This window comes from Yarrowia lipolytica, chromosome 1D (assembly GCF_001761485.1).
Source record: "Yarrowia lipolytica chromosome 1D, complete sequence".
Classification (NCBI taxonomy): domain Eukaryota; kingdom Fungi; phylum Ascomycota; class Dipodascomycetes; order Dipodascales; genus Yarrowia; species Yarrowia lipolytica.
In genome coordinates, this window is record NC_090773.1 from 1,786,210 (window position 1) to 1,805,684 (window position 19,475).

The window sequence follows — 19,475 nt, forward strand, 5'->3', positions numbered from 1 at the left end:
GTAATGTAAGATGAGTAACTATTTTATGGAATGCCAAGTCATATCAACATTGCATTCTGGGGGTGTAGGGAGAGATATGATATGATTGATGACAAAAGACGCTGCTGTTAATGAATCTCAACTACAGTAAACATCAAAAAAGATCATATCCAATCAAGAGCGGCAACTACAAGGTCAGAAGAGGCCTTTTGGCCCCATTATCGACTACAAGTAGAGTAGACAACCAATCAAAAGCTGTCAACAGATGAAATCAACTCGCTCCTGACAGCTATCCTACCATCTCCCTTAGGTTGTTTTTTTTTTTCTTATTTGTTTTTTTTTCTTATTTGTTTTTTTTTTTATTTGTTTTTTTTTTCTATTTTCATTTTTCATTTCACCTCCATTACTGTAGCTCCTGTCGAGGGACCATCTAAACGAGGTTCACGACGCCCAAAAGTGGTACTAGACGACACCATGGACATCCGCGAGCTCCACTTGGCCCAATTCTCGCGCAAAAACATCACATTTTCTCCCGGAATTAGTTGCTCTACCGTTCTTCGTTTTGTTAATCAGCTCCCCTACAGTAAAATACATATCTACATACTGCATATCTACATACTCCATCTACATACTCCATCTACATACCCCATACCTACATACTCCATATACATACTCCATCTACATACCCCATATCTACATACTCCAGATCTCTCCAACATGTAGATCGAAGCGAACCGCACATCTCCAGTAGTCCTTCACCAACGTCACCTACACCGTCGCCAACATCCACTACATTTACCCCTCTCTACCCCTACCTTCCCAAACGGGAGCTGTCGCGTGAAGCTTGCCCATCACGCAGCGATTAGGTGAAGATAGACGGGACAATGAACGAGAACATGGAGACAGTGGACGGCGCGAAAAAGAACGAAAGAAGAGACACTTACGTAACCAGCTGTGGAGTTTTACGTGATCACCTCCTACTCCGACCCATCCCTCCCTTTCTCCCTTACATTTACTCCTATCAGTGCACTCACTGAGACACTCCAACAACTTTGGAATTTTTTCTTTTTTCTTTATATTGTATAATATATATATATATATATTTTTTTTCACTCTCTTGTTTTTTTTTCGCTCTCTTTTTTTTGCCCGCTGCTTATTCTATAGCCTTCAGACTTTTACCAGGTAGCAAACTGAAACAAAGTGGCACCTAAAACGGACAGCTGGGTCGTCTCCCGTGTCCCACGCGATAACACCTCGATAGGGTGGAATGTAAACAGAATCTCAGTGCAAGATTCCAGTATGGTACTCGTACGACTGCAGTATTATTAGCACTACGGGGGTCTACATCAGTACATCTACAGTCCCACCTACCTTGGGACACCACGACACTACGCTCGGAGCGGTGATAAGTGTGTCTCGTGTGTCTAGCACTATGATCATACAATACGTATCTAACACCCGTCACAAGCGGTTATAGGCCGTCGCGGTAGCTGGCGCCTTCGCTCATATCCTCATGTCCCCCTCTCTCTAACAGCACGAGCTGCTCTTCTTGTCCGAATCTCCAGGCTGGGGAGTCAGAGAAATGGTGGTGCCCTGCTGGGGCTTTCGGGAGTCCTCCAGGTTGGCGTGGACATTCTCGGCAGCAGAGACCCGGTGGTAGATTTCAGTGAGAATGTTTCGGAACGCCAGGGCAACGTCAGTGCCGTCCAGGGCTGAGGTCTCGATGAACAGCAGCTTGTTCTGGGAAGCAAACTGCTTGGCCTCCTCGGTGGGCACGGCCCGAAGGTGCTTAAGATCGCACTTGTTGCCGACCAGCATCAGCACAATGTTGGAGTCGGCGTGATCCTGCAGCTCCTGAAGCCACCTGCTGATGTTCTTGTACGACTGGGTCGAGGTCACGTCATAGAGCAGCAGCGCTCCCACGGCGCCTCGGTAGTAGGCCGAGGTGATGGCTCGGTATCGCTCCTGGCCGGCCGTGTCCCAGATCTGCGCCTTGATGATCTTGTTATCAATGTTGACGGTCCGGGTGGCAAACTCCACTCCGATAGTCGATTTGCTGTCCAGGTTGAACTCGTCTCGTGTGAACCGGCCGAGAATGTTGGTCTTTCCGACGCCGGAATCACCAATCATTACCACTGAGTTAATATGCGACCAAGTCGAATCACGGACCCTCTGCATTGCTTCGCGTCTTTTGTCTGACTTGCTGGCTCCGTCGTGTCTGCGTGTTTGTGTCTCCACCAGTCGTGTCGTGTCCACGGTGTCCGTCGCGTGTGCATGTGGGCAACCAGACGTCCCCCGGAGCTCCCTCTTCATCTGCCACCTCCTAGCCTTTCTCTAGCGCACTCACCCTTGAAAAGAAAATCGTACTCGTCACTCATGATGGTCTGTGTTGTGTGTGTTGGGTGTGATGTAATGTCTAATGTGTGGTGGTGACTTTCTAAGTTGCATCCTAATGGGTGGTCGTGTCATGTGGGAGAAGACAGACAGGGAGACCGACAGAGACCGGGTCTGGCGCGCCCAAGTCCAGAAACCCAGTAGACTAGACTTTTAAGGGTGGAACAGGTCTCTTATATAAGTTGCGGCCCACCACTCGCCCCATGTCGTGACACTCCCTCATCTCGTCTATATAAACGTCTGCCCTCCTTCCTAATTTTTTCCCGCTCTCTCAATCTCCCACCCTTTGTTACAACTCCACACGCCGTACATTTCAGCATGGCGTTTTTCAAGCATGGTCCCAGCTATCAAGTACAAGTACGCACAACTCAGCCCCGTTGTTACAGACAGATACATGTACAAGTAGTGCCCCGCAATGAGACTGACGTGACAGAGACCGTGTACAGAGACGACAACCTCCCGGAAAAAACTCAAACACACGTTGGCATTGGCCGCTGACTAATCACAAAATACCGCATCTCGACCTGGAGACGAAAAGTTAATTCATCTGGCCGTACAAGTTTTGGGCTGCCTGTACGTACTGGCGAAATTTGTATGTAAACAGGTCGGAATGTGTGTTGAGTTGGATTTGACGAGCCCTTGTTGCATCGCCAGCTTTTCTTCACGGCCCTCTAGCACAAACTATCTGTCGTTTTGCAGGTACCATGTTGAGTTGCTACTAGTTGAGATGAGGAGTCTGACATCTCCTTTTTCTTGTTTTTTCTTGTTTTCTTCTTTTCGGGCACCAAAAGATTCCTTTCGTCCAACGTGTCTACACCCAATTTGACACCAAATGGTGCGATCCGACGCGCAACTTGCAGTTATAGAGACTATGGAGTTCTTTTTTGGTCACGTGACAGAGTATCTCGTCCTCACCGCTCTTTGACTTCTTTAGTCTTGGGCTTGACCTGAGAATGCTTACACCTACAACTCACGCAATAACGAGTGGAATTGAAATCGGAAAGCTCCATCTTGTTGACCGTGACCGGTACAATAGCTCTATCTACTTGGTTTATTTTCAACGACAGGGTGTAGCCCGTTTGGAGTGTCCTTCAAAACGGTGCCCCTTCGTTCCGCACTGAACCGCGCAAGTCACCAGGGGGTTTATTCCAAGCGTTGTACAGGTAACTGGAGTTGGGCAATGCTTCAATAAACATGACAGAAAACCAACATCCGTCTATATAACCACCTCCCCGCGCTCTTAATGGCTACATCTTCTTTTCTCGTCGCAACACACGTTCGCCTACCACTACCCTAACCCCAGCATTAGCGTTATGAATCAAACTCACCACCATCACCGTGTATTCATTATACACGACATTGCACCATGGAGGTCAAAATCTCTGAATCTGCGTTCAACACACGCGTAGAAAAGCTGCAGGGGGCGCTGAACACGCACAAAGACGCGTTTGGCGGCGCCGACTCGGTTCTGCTGCTAATTGGCAAAGGTGGAGATGACAATCCCTACATCAAGACTGCCGTGGCCCAAAACTGGCTGCTGGGCTACGAGTTTTTCTCCACAGCTCTGCTGGTGACGCCCAAGCGGGTCATTTTCGTCACAAACTCGTCCAAGGCCGTCCATCTAGAGGGTCTCAAGAAGGACGACAAGGTGGAGGTGTGGGTGCGGCCCAAGGAGGGAGGTAAGGAGGTGATGGAGAAGCTGGCCAAGGTGGCCAAGGAGGCCGGCAACAAGCTTGGCGTCGTGGTCAAGGACAAGTTCCGAGGCCCCATTGTCGACGAGTTTGAAGCTGCCCTCAAGGACAGTGGGATCGAAAAGGTCGACATTGAGGTCGGGCTGTCCCACCTGCTGGAAGCCAAGGATGACGACGAAATCAAGAGCATCCGGGTGGCGTCGCGGGCCTCCACGGCCTACCTGACAAAGTTCTTCACCGACCAGATGCTTGGTATCGTCGACGAGGAGCGGCGGCTGTCGCACTCAAAGTTCTCGGAGCAGATTGAAAACAAGCTGCAGGACGAGGGCTTCTTTGCGCAGAACCAGGTCAAGCTGGGCAGCGACTTCCACCAGACCAACCTCGAGTGGTGCTACATGCCAATCATTCAATCCGGAGGCAAGTACGATCTGCGGCCCTCGGCTGTGTCTGACGACGCAAACCTCCACGGAGGCACGATTGTGTGTACCCTGGGTACCCGATACAAGGGCTATTGCTCTAACGTGGGTCGAACCTTTATGATCAACCCCACCAAGGCCCAGGAGCAGAACTACGAAGTGCTGGTGGGCCTGCGGGAAAAGGTGTTTGACTCCATCAAGGTCGGCGCCAAGGCCTGCGACGTCTACAACGCCGCCGTCTCCTACATCAAGTCCAAGGCCCCCAAGCTCGAGGCTCACCTGCTAAAAACCATAGGCTGGAGCATTGGCATTGACTTCCGAGACGCCAAGTTCCTGCTAAACGCCAAGTGCCAGCGAGAGATTGTCGACGGCTCCACGTTTGACGTGTCGCTGGGCTTCCAGAACCTGACCAACTCGGCCGCCACCGATCCCAAGAACAAGACATACTCGCTTGCTCTGGTCGACACTGTGCGTGTCACTCGAGCAGGCGTGGCTGTTCTGACCGATTCCGCGCCCGTGGCTCTGTCGGAAGTCACCTACTTCTTTGAGGATGACGACGAGGACGCCGAGAAGGAAAAGAAGAAGAAGGAGCAGGCCAAAAAAGAGAAAAAACAGCAACAGGCGGCTGCTACCGTGTCGTCCATCACCCGGACCAAGCTGCGTCATGAGGCTCGAGCCGAAGATAACAATGACCAGAAACGAAAGGACGACCAGAAAGCCCTGCACGAAAAGCTCAACAAGGCCGGCCTGGAACGGTTCAAGAACACAGAAGGTGCTCTTAACGGCGAGGAGAAGGTGGTCATCAAGAAGTTTGAGTCGTACAAGCGAGATACTCAGCTGCCCCAGAATCTGCTCAAGGATCTGCGGGTCCACGTGGACACCCGGTCGCAGTCCATCATTCTGCCCATCAACGGCCGGCCCGTGCCCTTCCACATCAACACGTACAAGTCTGGCTCGAAAACTGACGAGGGCGACTACGTGTACATCCGGCTCAACTTGTCGTCTCCGGGCCAGATTGCAGGCTCCAAGAAGGACGCGCCCCAGGTGTTTGAGGACCCTGACGCACAGTTCCTGCGGTCCATCACGTTCCGGTCGCGGCACGTGGAGCACATGAACGATGTTTTCAAGCAGATCCAGGACCTCAAGAAGGCATCGACCAAAAAGGAGGCCGAGAAGAAGGAGATGGAGGACGTGGTGGCCCAGGATTCGCTGGTGGAGGTGCGAGCTCGACGGCCGCTCAAGCTGGACGCTGTGTTTGTGCGTCCTGCACCGGACGGAAAGCGAGTTGCAGGCACTCTGGAGATCCACCAGAACGGTCTCCGATACGTCTCGCCCATCCGGTCCGACCACAAGATTGACGTGCTGTTTGACAACATTAAGCATCTATTTTTCCAGCCTACCGAGGGCGAGCTCATTGTGTGCATTCATGCGCATCTTAAAAACCCCATCCTGATCGGCAAAAAGAAGACGTGGGACGTGCAGTTTTATCGAGAGGCCAGCGACATGGCTTTTGACGAAACTGGAAACCGGAAGCGAAAGTACCGGTACGGAGATGAGGACGAGCTGGAGGCCGAGCAGGAGGAACGAAGACGACGGCTGCAGCTCGACAAGGAGTTCAAGGCCTTCTCTGAGAAGATTTCCGAGGCGTCTGACCGAAAGGTCGATGTCGATACTCCCTTCCGAGAGCTGGGATTCCACGGTGTTCCGTTCCGCTCCAACGTTCTGCTCCAGCCCTCTGCCGACTGTCTGGTCCAGCTCATTGATACGCCCTTTTCGGTCATTACTCTGGGCGAAATCGAGCTGGCGCATCTTGAGCGAGTCCAGTTTGGTCTCAAGAACTTCGATCTGGTGTTTGTCTATAAGGACTTCAACCGGCCCGTTACACACATCAACTCGATTCCGGTGGACCAGCTGGATGCCGTCAAGGACTGGCTCAACGAGGTTGAGATTCCGTACTCTGAGGGTCCCGTCAACCTTAACTGGGGATCCATTATGAAGACCGTTGTTGCCGACCCCCAGGAGTTTTTTACTTCCGGTGGATGGTCTTTCCTGGACCTGGAGTCGGACGACGAGGATCAAGAGGAGGAGGAGTCCGAGTTTGAGGTGTCTGACGACGAGCCCGAGGACGAGGATGAGGACTCGGAGGAGTTTGCCTCTGAAGACGATTCCGAGGGCGATTTTGACTCTGAGGAGGAGAGTGGCGAGGACTGGGATGAGTTGGAGAAGCAGGCAGCTGCTGAAGATGGTGAGCCTCCCCGAAAGAAGCGCTAAGCTGGGGGAATCTATGTATGTAATAATTGATGTATGATATGGTAGCTACTTGTACTATGGCGAAGGTTGGCGACTGTGGACTACTCGATGAGACATTCTGCGCTAATCTGATACTAAATTCGACTCTCAACATCTCAATTGCTGACACACTGACACAGGCAACTATCGCCATGTCTCGATGGTACTTTACTGAATTGAGGCAGGCGGTGCGCAATCTTTGGACGCCCCAGCCACACTACACCGAGTCGGAATACCCCGACCTCACCAGTAAGACTTTTGTCATTACGGGGGGACATTCGGGTGTGGGTCTGGCCGCCACCCAGCTGCTGATAGACAAGGGAGCCAAGGTGGTTCTTGTGGGCCGCAGCCGGGAGCAGGCCAAGCACGTGCTCGACGAGCTTCCCGAGGGCACCTACGACTTTGCCGAGGCTGATCTCGCCGACCTGTCCACCATCAGATCTGCCGGTGACTACATTGTCAACCAGTACCCTGAGATCCACGGCGTCATTCTCAACGCTGGAATCGCCTTCAAGCCGTACTCTCTGACGCCCCAGGGACACGAGTACCAGTGGGGGACCAACGTTGTGGGACATCACGCGCTGATGAAATGTCTGGACCCGGCGGTCATCAAAACTGCCCACAGCTCTGCCCCGGGCTCGGTGCGAATTGTGTGGGTGTCGTCGTCAGCGGTGATCATTTCCAACGTTCCAGGCGGCATCAACTTCGACGACATGAGCTACAAGGAGAGCCAGCCCAGTGCGTTGCAGCTGTATTCGCAATCCAAGATCGGAAACGCCTACCAGGCGTATCTGTGGTCCAAGAACCACCCCGATTCAGGCGTGGTGTCGGTCTCTGTGGACCCAGGCAACCTCAAGTCCAACATTGGAAGACATACCCCCAAAACCATGACCAGGGCTTTTGAGTATCTCCTGTACCCTTCCAAGTATGGAGCATACACGGAGCTGGCAGCATTGTTGGCCCCTGGAGTTGAAGATGGCGACCATCTCATTCCGTGGGGGCTCAAGGGACATTTGCGAAACGATGTGGATGAAGGCAGAAGAGGTGACAAGGGCGAAGAGCTGTGGAAGATATTGGAGGAAAATGTTAAACAAGTGGGTATGTAAGAAGTGAATTATTGTCAGTTGAGAAGATGCTTCTGGATAGCAGGTCTTCGCCGCTGCGCCCAACTCAGCAGAGACTCCTACCGGAAATACCGGGCCAAAGATCGGTAAAAAAGAAAGAGGACGACAGGACTCGAACCCGCAGCCTTTGGAGGACGTCGTTTGCACGAAACAAACCGAAATCCAATGCGCTACCATTACGCCACGTCCTCGGATGTGGTGATTCGGGGAGTGAAGTTTGTATTTGAGCACCAAAAAAAACGAAAAAAAACGAAAAAAAACCAAGAAAAAACAACAAATGTCAAACAAAGTTAATTAGGTCTAATTAGGTCTAACTATCGGTAATCTGACTATTCTGTCTGTGCTACTCTCGTAGCGATAACATGAGTTTTCAGCTCAAGTTTCTGATTAGTCTCCTTCGGTTAATTTAAACTATCGTATTTATCATCCCGCTGCAGGAACATAATCATATTGGTTTCTTTGTCAGACTCGTTGAAAGTCCAGGTTGTTGGTATGCAAATATATAATTGTAGTACCTGGGGAGTTGGGCCAGGTCTAGCTAGTGCTAATGACCCAAAGTCACCAACGTGTCTGCAGCAAACTCCATCACATAAGGCTCGTTGTTGCTGTGCTCCATCTTCTCAATAACAGCCAAATACACCAGTCCTCTCGAGACCCTCACTCCGTCTAGATGCACACCGTAAATGGAGTCGGAAAAGGTGTTTGTCGTGGCCACCACAGTGTTGCTTTGTGCCTCTCTGATTGTCAAACGGATGAATGGTCGTGTTTTGATCATTCGTGCTGCCAAAGACAAGTGTTGTGTGGACTGCTGCACACTGAATTCCACCTGCTCCGAACAGCTATTGTAAAACTTGCTCTTGTGACTCTTGGTAAACTTGCCCGCGGTATGTCGAGCCAGCTGGGTGAGCGAAAAGTTTCCAGAGGAAAACACCCTGATGTTGTAGTCAGTCTGGGGAGCGGAATCAAAAGTGGAGATTATGAGAATCAAGTTGGAGCCTGCGTCAATATTCCGGGTCTTCAAGTGAGTGCTTCCTGTCTTGTACTTGCCCGAAGAGGTCTCAATCGCACTCTCCTTATACTCCTTGAGCGACTTGGAACCCCAGAAAAGCTGGGCAGCTATGGGTTGACGGGAAGACGAGGTTAGGTAAATGTACAGCTGGTCACAATGTTCATTCACAGTCAACAGAAACTGGGGATTGTGAATGTACATTGGTTTTGCCCAATTCCCCCCTGCCTGGTCCTCTGACCACTTTCCTTTGAAGATTTGAGAGTATGCCAGAGGCGCAGTGGGCTTGGACATGGTCAGGGGGTTGTTGGCGTAGAGAAACAAGGAGAACCTGTACATGGGTTCGGAATCCGTCATTCCAGAACATGCCATGACAGCCGTCGTAGACTCTCCGGGTTTGAGGGTCAAAGAAACGGTGTAGTAATGCAAATTCATCAATTTGCCCTTGTAGACTGCATGACTTGTTTCCTGAAGAACAACGCGTGTTGCTCCCTCAAACAAATGAATGCAACAGAAACTCTTGGCGTCCGTTTCGCGTCCCTGAGTGTGTCTCAGAAGCACCAACTTTCCAGTGGCCGTCTTGGTACCATTGTTGGTGATTGTGTACTGTGGGTTTTGAACAAACGAGCCACACATTTGAAAGTCCATGATGTCGCTGGTCTTCCAGAAGAAATGCTGTTCAAGACGGCAAAAAAACCGTTCAGGGCGCCAGTTCAAATACAGAGACTGATACTCCCGTGTGGCCTGGTTGAAGTCCATCCAAATTTCTCCCCTAGAAGCCATATCGACATTTTTGCCATCCACCAGCTTTGCCAGTCGGTTTGATTCCTCCACTAACGGGTTCTTGGGGTTGGAGAAGGGTCCAAAGAGAAGTGGATCTCGAATGCGAAGAATATGGGCAGTGTTACACCCATCCTGAATCTCCCTCAACTCTAGAACCGCATAGTCGTGCTCTCCAAGCAACCCCTTGTAGTCTGCTTCCTCACGCGAAAAACTACCTGTTCCAAGACACAATAACACATCCCCTTGGAGCCATGAGTCGTAAATGTACCTCCAGAGCCCATTGGTATCGTGATATGACGTCAGAGAGACAAACTCGGGAAACCACTTGCACAAGACGAAGGTATCCCCTCCCGCATGACTTCCGGCATAGTCATATCCATCCAGAACTTTCATAAAGGCCTTTTCCAGTAATGCTGGCCACACCAGAGTGGGATTTGTGTATGACCGAAGATACATATTTGGTAGTGACGGTTCTCTGATTGGAAAACGGTCATCGATGGTGATTCTACGATCACAGCCGTTGATGAATAGCTTGATATCGTATCTTCCAGAACTCGGGGGGGTTCCCAAGTGATGGTTTGAAGACTTGTCGAGTAGAGCCTCCTTCAGCAGACTGTAATTGCATCTCTTTTCCATAACTCCGATCGACAGGAGGGACGCCACAAAAGAGCAGTTTTCCAGGCCATCTTGATACAGTGTTTCGAACCCAGACCAGGTGAAGACGGCATCTGACGACGCAAAGACGTGTGGAATACGCAGCCACGACACGTCTCGGTGTTGGCTCTGTCGCAACCCTCCATCAGTTGCGTCCACGTACAGATCATCGCTCTTTTTCAGTGCAGACACCGGAGTCGCGTACTCCCACGGTAAAGCGTATCCGTAATTGGTTCTCGATGACAAGTAGACAATTTTCTCAGCCAGAGAGAGTACCGAGCCACCTTTCTTTATAGAATCGTAGGCATCCATGCTTCTTTTCGCCTGTCGAAGTACCAGTTTGCCAGTTGCTGGAGAAATACTTTTCGCATAGTCCACCAAATCAGGGTACGTCTGGAGAAGCGAAACGAGGATCTCCTGCGCCTTTTTGTCGTCGTTACATGCTATTGCCAGCATTGCCGAGGTGTATATTTCCTCCGGAAGAGACATTTTTCGTGTTTACTTCTTCGTCTGTTCGTGTCGCTCGTATGTCGTCTGTCGATCGTCTGTCGTCTGTCGTCTGTCGCTCGTCTTCCGGATGATTCGGTTAATACTCTTCCATGTACTTTCTGGTTGGTGCAATCGGCGGCTTGTGTTGGGAAGGCTTGAGTGTCAATGCTGGCTGTCAGATTATCGAGATCAGCGCTATCGATGGAACCAGGAGTGCAGCTGTAAGGTGGGTTAAAGTTCCATATAGGAGGGAGACAGAACTCGAAGGGCTCGTGAACCAGACGGTATTGTTGTGTGGTTGGATTGAAGACTGAATTGCCAGACGGTATTTCGGCACCCGATTCCCGAGAATCTATGACATCCCTCACAAATTCTCTGCAGCGAATGTTGAGTGCAGCAGAGCTACTACTCCCCCCTAAACCTCTCATGGCGGTGAAAAATGGGTGTTTTTAGAACGGAAAGACGAAAATTAGTTGCCAATCGTGTCCCTCACGTGATTCTCTTCCAGTTGGTTTTGTCCCCCGCCTTCTAGCTTCCCTACAACCCGAATTACCCTTCTCTTAAACGAACACCTATATGAACAAACGCTGAAACATTCGGTAAGATTTTAGGACATCATACAAGTACTTTCTCTGCCTGTACAGTGCCGTAATATTGCTGTAAGAACGCTCTTTCAAACACATATCTCTTAATAGTATATGAAACCACCCGCTTGAAAGCGAACTGACGATCGTCAGACACTCTCTTTCAGAGAAGGGATACGCTGACGAGCGTCGGACATCTCCTTCAGAGGAGCACAAGAGGGCCCTTCAATTAATATCCAACTACCCCCTCGGCGACCGCTTGCTTCTTATATCACATCGCCAAATCTCTCGCTTTCGCTGACCCCCTAGAGTACAAAAATACGCCTCCATCATCGACACCCCAACGTTTTTTGCTGCATACCCAGCAACTCTCAACCTGGATACCCTAGTTTAGACTGCAGAAAACAGACCCTCTCCGTCCGCTCAATAGTCGTTGTATTCGAATATTAAAGCAATCCGCTCCCTCCTAAACTTGCCACAAACACACCCACGACTTTTTTTCACGTCACGGCCGCTCCATCATCCCCATATCCACCCTCTCTACCGGCATTGACATTTCCCAAACCGTGTACATGAATCCTGCACCTCCTCTCACACCACACCATTCTACTCATCACCCACTTTGAGCCGTCTCAATAAGACATTGACAGTACAAAAACGATGGCTCGTCTACCGTCGTCCATTCTGGACTATATTGCGGCGCAGCAGAACCGACACAAACTGCGCAACATGACACACATTCTCACGTTACCGATCCGAGACTCGTATGTCACGGAAACAAGTGAGCTGCAAAACGCCACAGAAGAACAGATTGTCGCCTGTCTGGAGAAATCACGCGACCAGGTCAGATCTCTGGAGACAGAGAAACACGTGAATTTCCTCAACATGTTTCTGAGCCCGGACGCTCCTCTTCCCGACAAGTTCACTGGACTGGATGCGTCTCGAGCCTGGCTGCTGTACTGGTCAGCAAACGCCATCAGAGTGCTGGGAGGCGAGCTGAGCGACGAACAGAAGAAGGGAATACCCCTGACTCTGGAATCGTTTAAGGAGGACGGTGTATTTGGAGGTGGATCAGGCCAAGACGCACACGCGGCTTCAACATACGCCGCCTTCCTCGCTCTGGCTGATTCGGACGATGAGGATGCCTGGGGTCGCCTAATCAACCCCGAAGAGGTTCTCAAACACAACCTGAAGCTAAAGTCACCAGATGGAGGGTTCGCTTCCAACGTGGGTGGCGAGACTGACGTGCGAGGCACCTACTGTCGATTAGTGGTGGCCTCTCTGACTAACACACTGACAACGGAGCTTACCGACGGCGTCATTAAGTACATTGCTTCATGTCAATCGTACGAGGGAGGTTTCGGTGGTAGCCCTGGCAATGAGGCCCACGCCGGCTATACTTACTGCGCGCTTGCTGCCCTGGCCATTCTGGTGCCTATTAGGGAGATGGATCAGTATGTCAACGTTGAGTCGTGCCTTGCATGGTTGTCTGCTCGCCAGTACCAGCCCGAGGGCGGTTTCTCTGGCCGAACCAACAAACTGGTTGATGCTTGTTACGCCTACTGGGTGGGAGCCTCTCTCGTGCTCATCAATGGAGCTGTGCATGCTGGTCCTTCTCTTTGGGACCGAAAGCAGTTGGCTCAGTACGTTCTCAACTGTTGCCAGCAGTCTGGAGGAGGTCTTCGAGACAAGCCTGGCTGCAAGGCCGATGCCTACCACACCAACTACGCTGCCTGTGGAATCGCCATGTCTCAGTACATATACTTCCCCGAGGGCGAGAATGGTTTGTATTGGCAGGCCACCAGTTGCGATGGAGCCGATACTAGCATTTGTCCTGTCAACCCTGTTTATGGTGTTCCTCTGGGTGTGGCTGAGCGGATGAGACTGTACTTCACATTGAAGGAGGAGAATCTCAAGTGAGCTAAACGACGCAGAATTTTAACCAACGTCATTTCAACTCATTCTGATATATACTTGAAATTAATTAGTACATCATTCGATGTTGCGGACCAACGCACGACATCTACATTACAGCACATACTGTACTGCAAGTTCTACGAGCCACAGTCAAGACTCTTCGGTGGTGTCGTTAGTAGGGACCTTCATTCGGGTGGCATAATAGTATGCCACGGTCTCGCTATACTCCCGCGAACCATTGCCAGAATCTTCTGCAGCAATGTGTGAGTTGTCTGAAAAAGTGGTGCGTCTCACTTCCCACTTTGGGGTGCCCTGGAACGGCTGATTCGTCTCTTTTCAGGAAAAAGCTGGTACCGAAATGATTCGCTGAGCTTGTCGAATTCTCACATCAAGATATCGTAGTTGTACGACAGCTACATGTCCATCGTACAGTGGTTGAAGTTTTCAAGGAGACGTGTCTGGTTGCACACGCGCTTTTCGTTATGTTAACGCGTGTTAGAAGACAAGGTACATGGATTTCTGGCACTCCTCACATGGCAGTCGACTCTTTCACTCATTCCGGTCTATCTCTTTTGTTCTTCCCCCTGAAGAGACTTCTTGAGAGTCTCAATTGGTGTCAGCCTCTTGAAATGACCTCAGTTGAATGCAATTGAATGCAATGTAGTCTGAGTGTCAGGGTAATGTAAGTATTGGATGGCCAGGCTCTTCATTGCCCAACTCGATCCCGCTATCGAACTTCCGCAGGAACTCAAGGTGTGGGCAAGTGTTCCGTCTCTCTGTAGCTGCGCCAACTACGAAGCCGTGTAATGGCGTTGGTGTTTGGTACACAAGACTGTCATACGTCTTATCTTTGTACTTGTACGTACTGTACTTGTACGTACTGTACTTGTATATCTCTTGCCGAATATTCTGCTTTGGTCTTGTGGAAACATTCCGACATGTTCAGATTCTACATGTTCAGATTCCGTCCATCAACTCTTATAATATGCGCTAAACGGAGTGAGTATGTCTTCGGATCGAGGTGGTCAAGATGACCATTTTCTTGACAGAGAAGAGCTCGACTTCAAAGTCGCGTCGACACTTTTCCTCACCCTTCTACAAGTACTTTTCCTCGTCCCCTTGTGTCCTCAATTGCGAGAAAAAACCAGCTCTCGTGAAACACTTGCTCGAGATCACTAAACAATAATCAACAATTGAAACCTTGGATTTGGTCTTTTCATAAAAAAGTAGATGGATTCAAGCAAACAAAGGTAACCAATTACGTAATATTCCTTATTCTATGCCAGCTACTTTCTCCCTTCGTCTGTACTTGTGTCTCAATCAGGTCGTTGAGTGGTTTTCTCGCAGTATCAGGGTTATGCATGTTGGGCAGTGACTGAAGATTGCGAATTTTGCTTGATTAAGAGTCCAAATGGTAGTTTAGCTGGTCTAATTTCTAGCAAAGGTTGCTCTCTTTTACAAGTCTTTGCTTATAAGTCTCTACTAGTCTCTTACAGGTCTACAAGTCTCTATTTTTTTTTTCTGCAAATACATTCATTTAATTATAATTTTCTACTAGTCTCTACTAGTCTCTACAGGTCTCTACAAGTCTCTACAAGTCTGCTTACAAGTCTGCTTACAAGTCCTTGCTTTCTCTAGGAGAAATATCCCACTAGGTTTCGAACTAAGCTTGCATAATTAGTTGAAGGATAAGACAGCAAGACGCCGGCCTAAAAGCTCCCACATGTCTTCGAACGAAGCGGAAAAAACACCAATTCACGCAAAACAACCAGTTTCCTAACAAAACTCACAAAATATCCTCCTCTTTGCTCTCAACTTCACCCCCCTTTTCTCTCCTCCATCTTCTCCCCCGCGACCAAACCCTATTTGCCACTGTGCATATATCACCACATCACTTTCTGCGCTATCAAACTGTCATCTCACCACACAACATGTCTTCGATAGAATCTCTGCCCACTGACCAGCGGGAGAAAGTCGAGTCGTTCGTGTCAATCACGGACTGGAAGGGAGACCCCGCGCTAGCCGTGGTGCTGCTGCAGTCGTCTCAATGGAACCTCGAACTGGCGCTGTCTCGACACTTTGATGGAGCAACCGGCGATTTGAACACAGAAACATCGACACAAACACAAGAGTCGTCCCGCCAGGGCTTCTCCCCGGGCGACTTTGTGGCAGACGACGACGACATTCCGGGAATCCCCCACTCTGCAAACACAAACTCAGACAACCACGAGGTTGTCGACACAAATCACCCCCCCAGCGGGCCGTCATACTTCCAGACGCGGCTCAAGAGCCTGCTGCTGCTGCCGTTCACAGCAGCCTACAAGGCCGTTTCCTCAATCTTCTACGTCCTGTCTACCGTGCTGCCCTTCCTGCCACGTATCACCGGAATCTACCCCTCCAACAGAGGAGCTGCACACTCGGAACGCAAGTCGATAAACCCCAGAGATACAGCCGCACGGTTCATCCGCCACTTTGAGGATACCTATGGCAACGAACACGGCCTGGAAATGTTCGAAGGAGGATACTCGCAGGCTTTGGACACCGCCAAGCGAGATCTGCGATTCCTGGTGGTGTTGCTCATGTCCCCTGCTCATGACGATACCCCCGCCTTCTACCGGGACATTTTGTGCTCAGCCCAGGTGGTGGCGTTCCTAAAGGAAAACCACGTCATTGTGTGGGGTGGTGATGTCCGGGAGAGTGAGGCGTTTCAGGTAGCGTCCCAGCTCAAGTGCACCTCGTTCCCCTTCTCCGCTCTTGTGGCTCCTTCACCTAGATCGGGCTCCAACATCCGTGAGATGATTGTGCTTCACAAGATCCAGCATCTTGTCACTGCTCCTCGGTGGATCCATGCCCTGGAGCAAGGCATCAACGGCCACCGAGGCAAGCTCGCGTCCCTGGCCATGGACCAACAGGAGCGGGACCTCACCCGACGACTCCGTCAGGAGCAGGAGGAGGCCTACGAGCGATCGCTCGCCCAGGATCGAGCCCGAGACCAACAACGAGCCCGGGAACGGGAGGCAGTGGCCGAAGCCGAACGTGCGGCAGCCGAAGCCGAGCGACACAAGGAGCTCCAGGCCCAAAAACGTCAGCAGTGGATCAAATGGCGGGCTGGCAAGATCAAGGAGAAGAAGGAAGATGATGCCTCCACCCCTACTGCCCGAGTGGGTATTCGTGTGCCTTCCGGTACTCGGCTGAACTGCAAGTTCCCCGCCTATTCGACTCTGGAGGATCTCTACGCCTATGTGGAGTGTCACGAGCTGTTGAACGGCGATGACGACTTTTCGGACGTGGAGAAACCCGAAGACTACGACCATGAGTACTCCTTTGAGCTGGTTTCACCCATGCCCCGAAAGGTGATCAAGCCGGTGACGGATGTGACTGTTCAGGAGGAGCCTGCCATTTGGCCCAACGGAGCATTGAACGTGGAGGTGGTTGACGAGGAAGAGGACTAAGAGACAGCAACATCCAATACTTTGAAGAAGCTGACAATCTAGTGTACTGTACCTGATGTGTCTCAAAGTCGCAAGTACATCTTTGGGTGTTCCCGTGGCAGGAGCTCACGGTGCTCTTCGCTAACAGGTACATGTGTGTATATGCGCATGCGCGTATTGTATCGTAAAGTACTTTCAAATATTAAAGACTGTATATATAATGAAGTATACGGCAGTTCTTGCAAGGTGTGTAGTGGCATTCAAGCGTTGACTCTAAGTTGAATCTCTCAGGCCATTGTTGCGGGTTCAAGTTTTTGTCTTTGGACGTCATCGTTGTAGAAATGGCATCGAACAATCATTCTAATGTGCTTTGAGGTGTCTAGAATGGCAATATTTGAGAAAAGTCATGATTTTTGTTGTTTTTTTATCGCGGAAGTTTCGATTTTTACATCATGTATAAGCCCAAAAAACTCAAAAAATATCTTTCGTCCCGGTGGCCGAGTGGTTAAGGCGTTGCCCTGCTAATTTGTTAGCTGTCAGGCAGTGGGTTTTGCCCGCGCAGGTTCGAATCCTGTCCGTGACGATTTTTTTTGCTGGATTTCGGGATTTTAAGCTTCCCTACTTGAGGGTTACCCGGCCGAACACTTCCAACAATTTGCCTTTACCAATGAAAGTTGACAATATTACACACTTGTAAGGAACACAACCCCACACAGTACCTGACAATGCTTCGAAACGTTTCCCGACTCGCTCTGCGATCCAACTTTGCCCGACAGGCCACCATGGGCCAGCGATTCTACTCGGTCGCTCGACCCGATGCCGAGAAGCGAATTGCTGCTGTTCTCGAGTCTTTTGACAAGGTGAGTTTTGACCAAGACAAGCTGGATGAGGATGATTCAGAGAGAGAGCGACATTGAGGATGTCGCAGTGATAGCGATGAACGAATGGACTTGTGATTGAGAGCAATCACGACAGAGAAGACCTCCGGCCGTGTGTTTGGTTGTGACTTTGGTTGAGGGCGGTATCATTACTGGTATGTCTGAATGTCTGAAGAAGGCACCACTTTCCGATCCACAGACGCACAATGTCTCTGCCATCTATCCACGCAGGTCGATGTCGGTTGCTTTGTCGCTGTTGAGCTCTCATTGCATTCACCTGTGGCATTCAATAGCACTGAGGGGTCTTTGCCACCCACCGTGCCACCCACCGTGCCACCCACCGTGCCACCCACAAAGTTATGTTACTGTCGTTTGCTCAGATCAAACGGGTGTACAGTCCCCCCCAGCTTCACCTACTAACCTAGATCTCCAACCCCGCTGCCATCACCCCCACCGCTTCCTTCGCCAAGGACCTCAACCTCGACAGCTTAGACACCGTCGAGGTTGTTGTTGCCATCGAGGAGGAGTTCGGCATCGAGATCCCCGACAAGGAGGCTGACGAGATCAAGTCTGTCAACCAGGCCGTCGAGTACATTCTCGCCCAGCCCGATGCTAAATAAGCAAGCTGTATATAATAGATTGAGCGTTAAGGCCACAGATTGGTGGATGAGTTTGTAACCGTGTTTCACTGCACGAGCTGAAGTGGAGCCTTTGATAGAAGCTGCCAGTACCTGCTCAGACCGACATGTGGGAGCTCTAGGAGCTCTTGGAGCTCTAGGTAGGCCCCCAAGGTGGCTGTACGGCGGCACGGATACAATACTAAAAGTAGACGCCGTCTCTATACGGACTGCAGAGATGAATAATCTCTGCTCGACATAGTACCCACCGGGCCAAGGCTGGTGCATTTCTGGTCTCGCTAAACTGTCCGTTTTCTGCCTTATCAGCACCGCCTCCAGCTGTCAGATCAGAAGGGCCGTATCGGAAGATGTCACGCTTGCCCTACCTGACACCCCAGGGCCATGGGGGGAGTGCTCGCGAGCATCTGGGTTCCAGGGGCGAACAAAAAACAAAACAAAAAAACATGTTCGGAAACTTGGAGGAAGTCGATTCCCGAAAGCCGATCCCCACAGCGCTCTGTCTCAGGAGACAGTCAAGCGGGCAACTTGAAACATGCACCGGGCACTGGTTCACAATGTGCTATACGAGGGCGGCCGAAACGAGCGTCAGGTGAACTACGGGCGGACTCAGGGGTGCATGGTGTCAGAGAAAAAAGTACGGATAAAAGCAATTCTGAAACTCGAGATCTTTTCCTCCACACCCCAGTTGGTTGGTCTCTGCTTCTTGGACAAGGGGGGGTCAGAGGCGTACGAAGAGAAGGAATCAGGCCATGGCGGAACGGTTTCAGTTTGGGGGTAGTTCACGTCAAACTATCACCTCCCCAACAAACAGTTTTTCTACTTGTAGACGATACACCGGACTTATATCTGTTGTACCAAGTCCGGAGTTATAACAAACAAGGGTTTGGCGGAGAAGGGTGTCTTTCCGTGGAGATATCAGACGTTGTGAAGCCGTGAGATAAGTGATAGTTATCTTTATCTCTCTGGCTGTGACTGGCTGTGTTCGAATGGAGATTCACAAGACGATTCGACGCCTTGTAGACATGGTGTAAGAGCAGGGTTCTTCAGGCTACTGCTGTACAGTACATGTATGCAGTCTCCCGTCCACTAATAGCATGTCTAATAGTTTTAGTACCAGTTCCACCATCATCAACAGTTAACTAGAGCCCTTCTGGGTCTAGTGCCCGTGCGAGTCTCAAGTTGGACCCACGAATGTCTCATGT

The 19,475-nt window shown here is 50.5% G+C and overlaps 9 protein-coding genes and 2 non-coding genes across 11 annotated transcripts; 8 read left to right on the top strand and 3 right to left on the bottom strand.

The window, feature by feature from the left end:
* Nucleotides 1–1,506: 1,506 nt before the first annotated feature.
* Nucleotides 1,507–2,292, bottom strand: YALI1_D17885g (uncharacterized protein; the record flags this gene model as incomplete). The annotated part of the gene is made up of 1 exon (XM_502830.4): nucleotides 1,507–2,292. The coding sequence occupies one exon, from the start codon at nucleotides 2,290–2,292 to the stop codon at nucleotides 1,507–1,509; it is 786 nt and encodes a 261-aa protein (XP_502830.3).
* Nucleotides 2,293–3,326: 1,034 nt separating this feature from the next.
* On the top strand, nucleotides 3,327–3,617 carry YALI1_D17895g (uncharacterized protein; the record flags this gene model as incomplete). The annotated part of the gene is made up of 2 exons (XM_068282710.1): nucleotides 3,327–3,459; nucleotides 3,505–3,617. The coding sequence occupies 2 exons, from the start codon at nucleotides 3,327–3,329 to the stop codon at nucleotides 3,615–3,617; spliced, it is 246 nt and encodes an 81-aa protein (XP_068138811.1).
* Nucleotides 3,618–3,739: 122 nt separating this feature from the next.
* On the top strand, nucleotides 3,740–6,751 carry YALI1_D17899g (uncharacterized protein; the record flags this gene model as incomplete). Its single annotated transcript, XM_502831.3, has 1 exon — nucleotides 3,740–6,751. The coding sequence occupies one exon, from the start codon at nucleotides 3,740–3,742 to the stop codon at nucleotides 6,749–6,751; it is 3,012 nt and encodes a 1,003-aa protein (XP_502831.1).
* A 29-nt stretch (nucleotides 6,752–6,780) lies between these two features.
* YALI1_D17930g (uncharacterized protein) lies at nucleotides 6,781–7,875 on the top strand (the record flags this gene model as incomplete). The annotated part of the gene is made up of 1 exon (XM_502832.3): nucleotides 6,781–7,875. One exon carries the CDS (start codon nucleotides 6,781–6,783, stop codon nucleotides 7,873–7,875), a length of 1,095 nt encoding a protein of 364 aa, XP_502832.2.
* A 115-nt stretch (nucleotides 7,876–7,990) lies between these two features.
* YALI1_D17943r lies at nucleotides 7,991–8,084 on the bottom strand. Its single transcript has one exon. It is a non-coding gene; the product is annotated as a tRNA-Arg (tRNA).
* A 353-nt stretch (nucleotides 8,085–8,437) lies between these two features.
* Nucleotides 8,438–10,825, bottom strand: YALI1_D17970g (uncharacterized protein; the record flags this gene model as incomplete). The annotated part of the gene is made up of 1 exon (XM_502833.3): nucleotides 8,438–10,825. The coding sequence occupies one exon, from the start codon at nucleotides 10,823–10,825 to the stop codon at nucleotides 8,438–8,440; it is 2,388 nt and encodes a 795-aa protein (XP_502833.2).
* A 1,244-nt stretch (nucleotides 10,826–12,069) lies between these two features.
* On the top strand, nucleotides 12,070–13,329 carry YALI1_D17983g (uncharacterized protein; the record flags this gene model as incomplete). Its single annotated transcript, XM_502834.3, has 1 exon — nucleotides 12,070–13,329. The coding sequence occupies one exon, from the start codon at nucleotides 12,070–12,072 to the stop codon at nucleotides 13,327–13,329; it is 1,260 nt and encodes a 419-aa protein (XP_502834.1).
* Nucleotides 13,330–15,257: 1,928 nt separating this feature from the next.
* Nucleotides 15,258–16,778, top strand: YALI1_D18014g (uncharacterized protein; the record flags this gene model as incomplete). The annotated part of the gene is made up of 1 exon (XM_502835.3): nucleotides 15,258–16,778. One exon carries the CDS (start codon nucleotides 15,258–15,260, stop codon nucleotides 16,776–16,778), a length of 1,521 nt encoding a protein of 506 aa, XP_502835.3.
* Nucleotides 16,779–17,244: 466 nt separating this feature from the next.
* YALI1_D18034r lies at nucleotides 17,245–17,340 on the top strand. Its single transcript has one exon. It is a non-coding gene; the product is annotated as a tRNA-Ser (tRNA).
* Nucleotides 17,341–17,482: 142 nt separating this feature from the next.
* On the top strand, nucleotides 17,483–18,255 carry YALI1_D18037g (uncharacterized protein; the record flags this gene model as incomplete). Its single annotated transcript, XM_502836.3, has 2 exons — nucleotides 17,483–17,617; nucleotides 18,061–18,255. The coding sequence occupies 2 exons, from the start codon at nucleotides 17,483–17,485 to the stop codon at nucleotides 18,253–18,255; spliced, it is 330 nt and encodes a 109-aa protein (XP_502836.1).
* Nucleotides 18,256–18,654: 399 nt separating this feature from the next.
* On the top strand, nucleotides 18,655–19,209 carry YALI1_D18048g (uncharacterized protein; the record flags this gene model as incomplete). The annotated part of the gene is made up of 1 exon (XM_068282711.1): nucleotides 18,655–19,209. One exon carries the CDS (start codon nucleotides 18,655–18,657, stop codon nucleotides 19,207–19,209), a length of 555 nt encoding a protein of 184 aa, XP_068138812.1.
* Nucleotides 19,210–19,475: the final 266 nt, after the last annotated feature.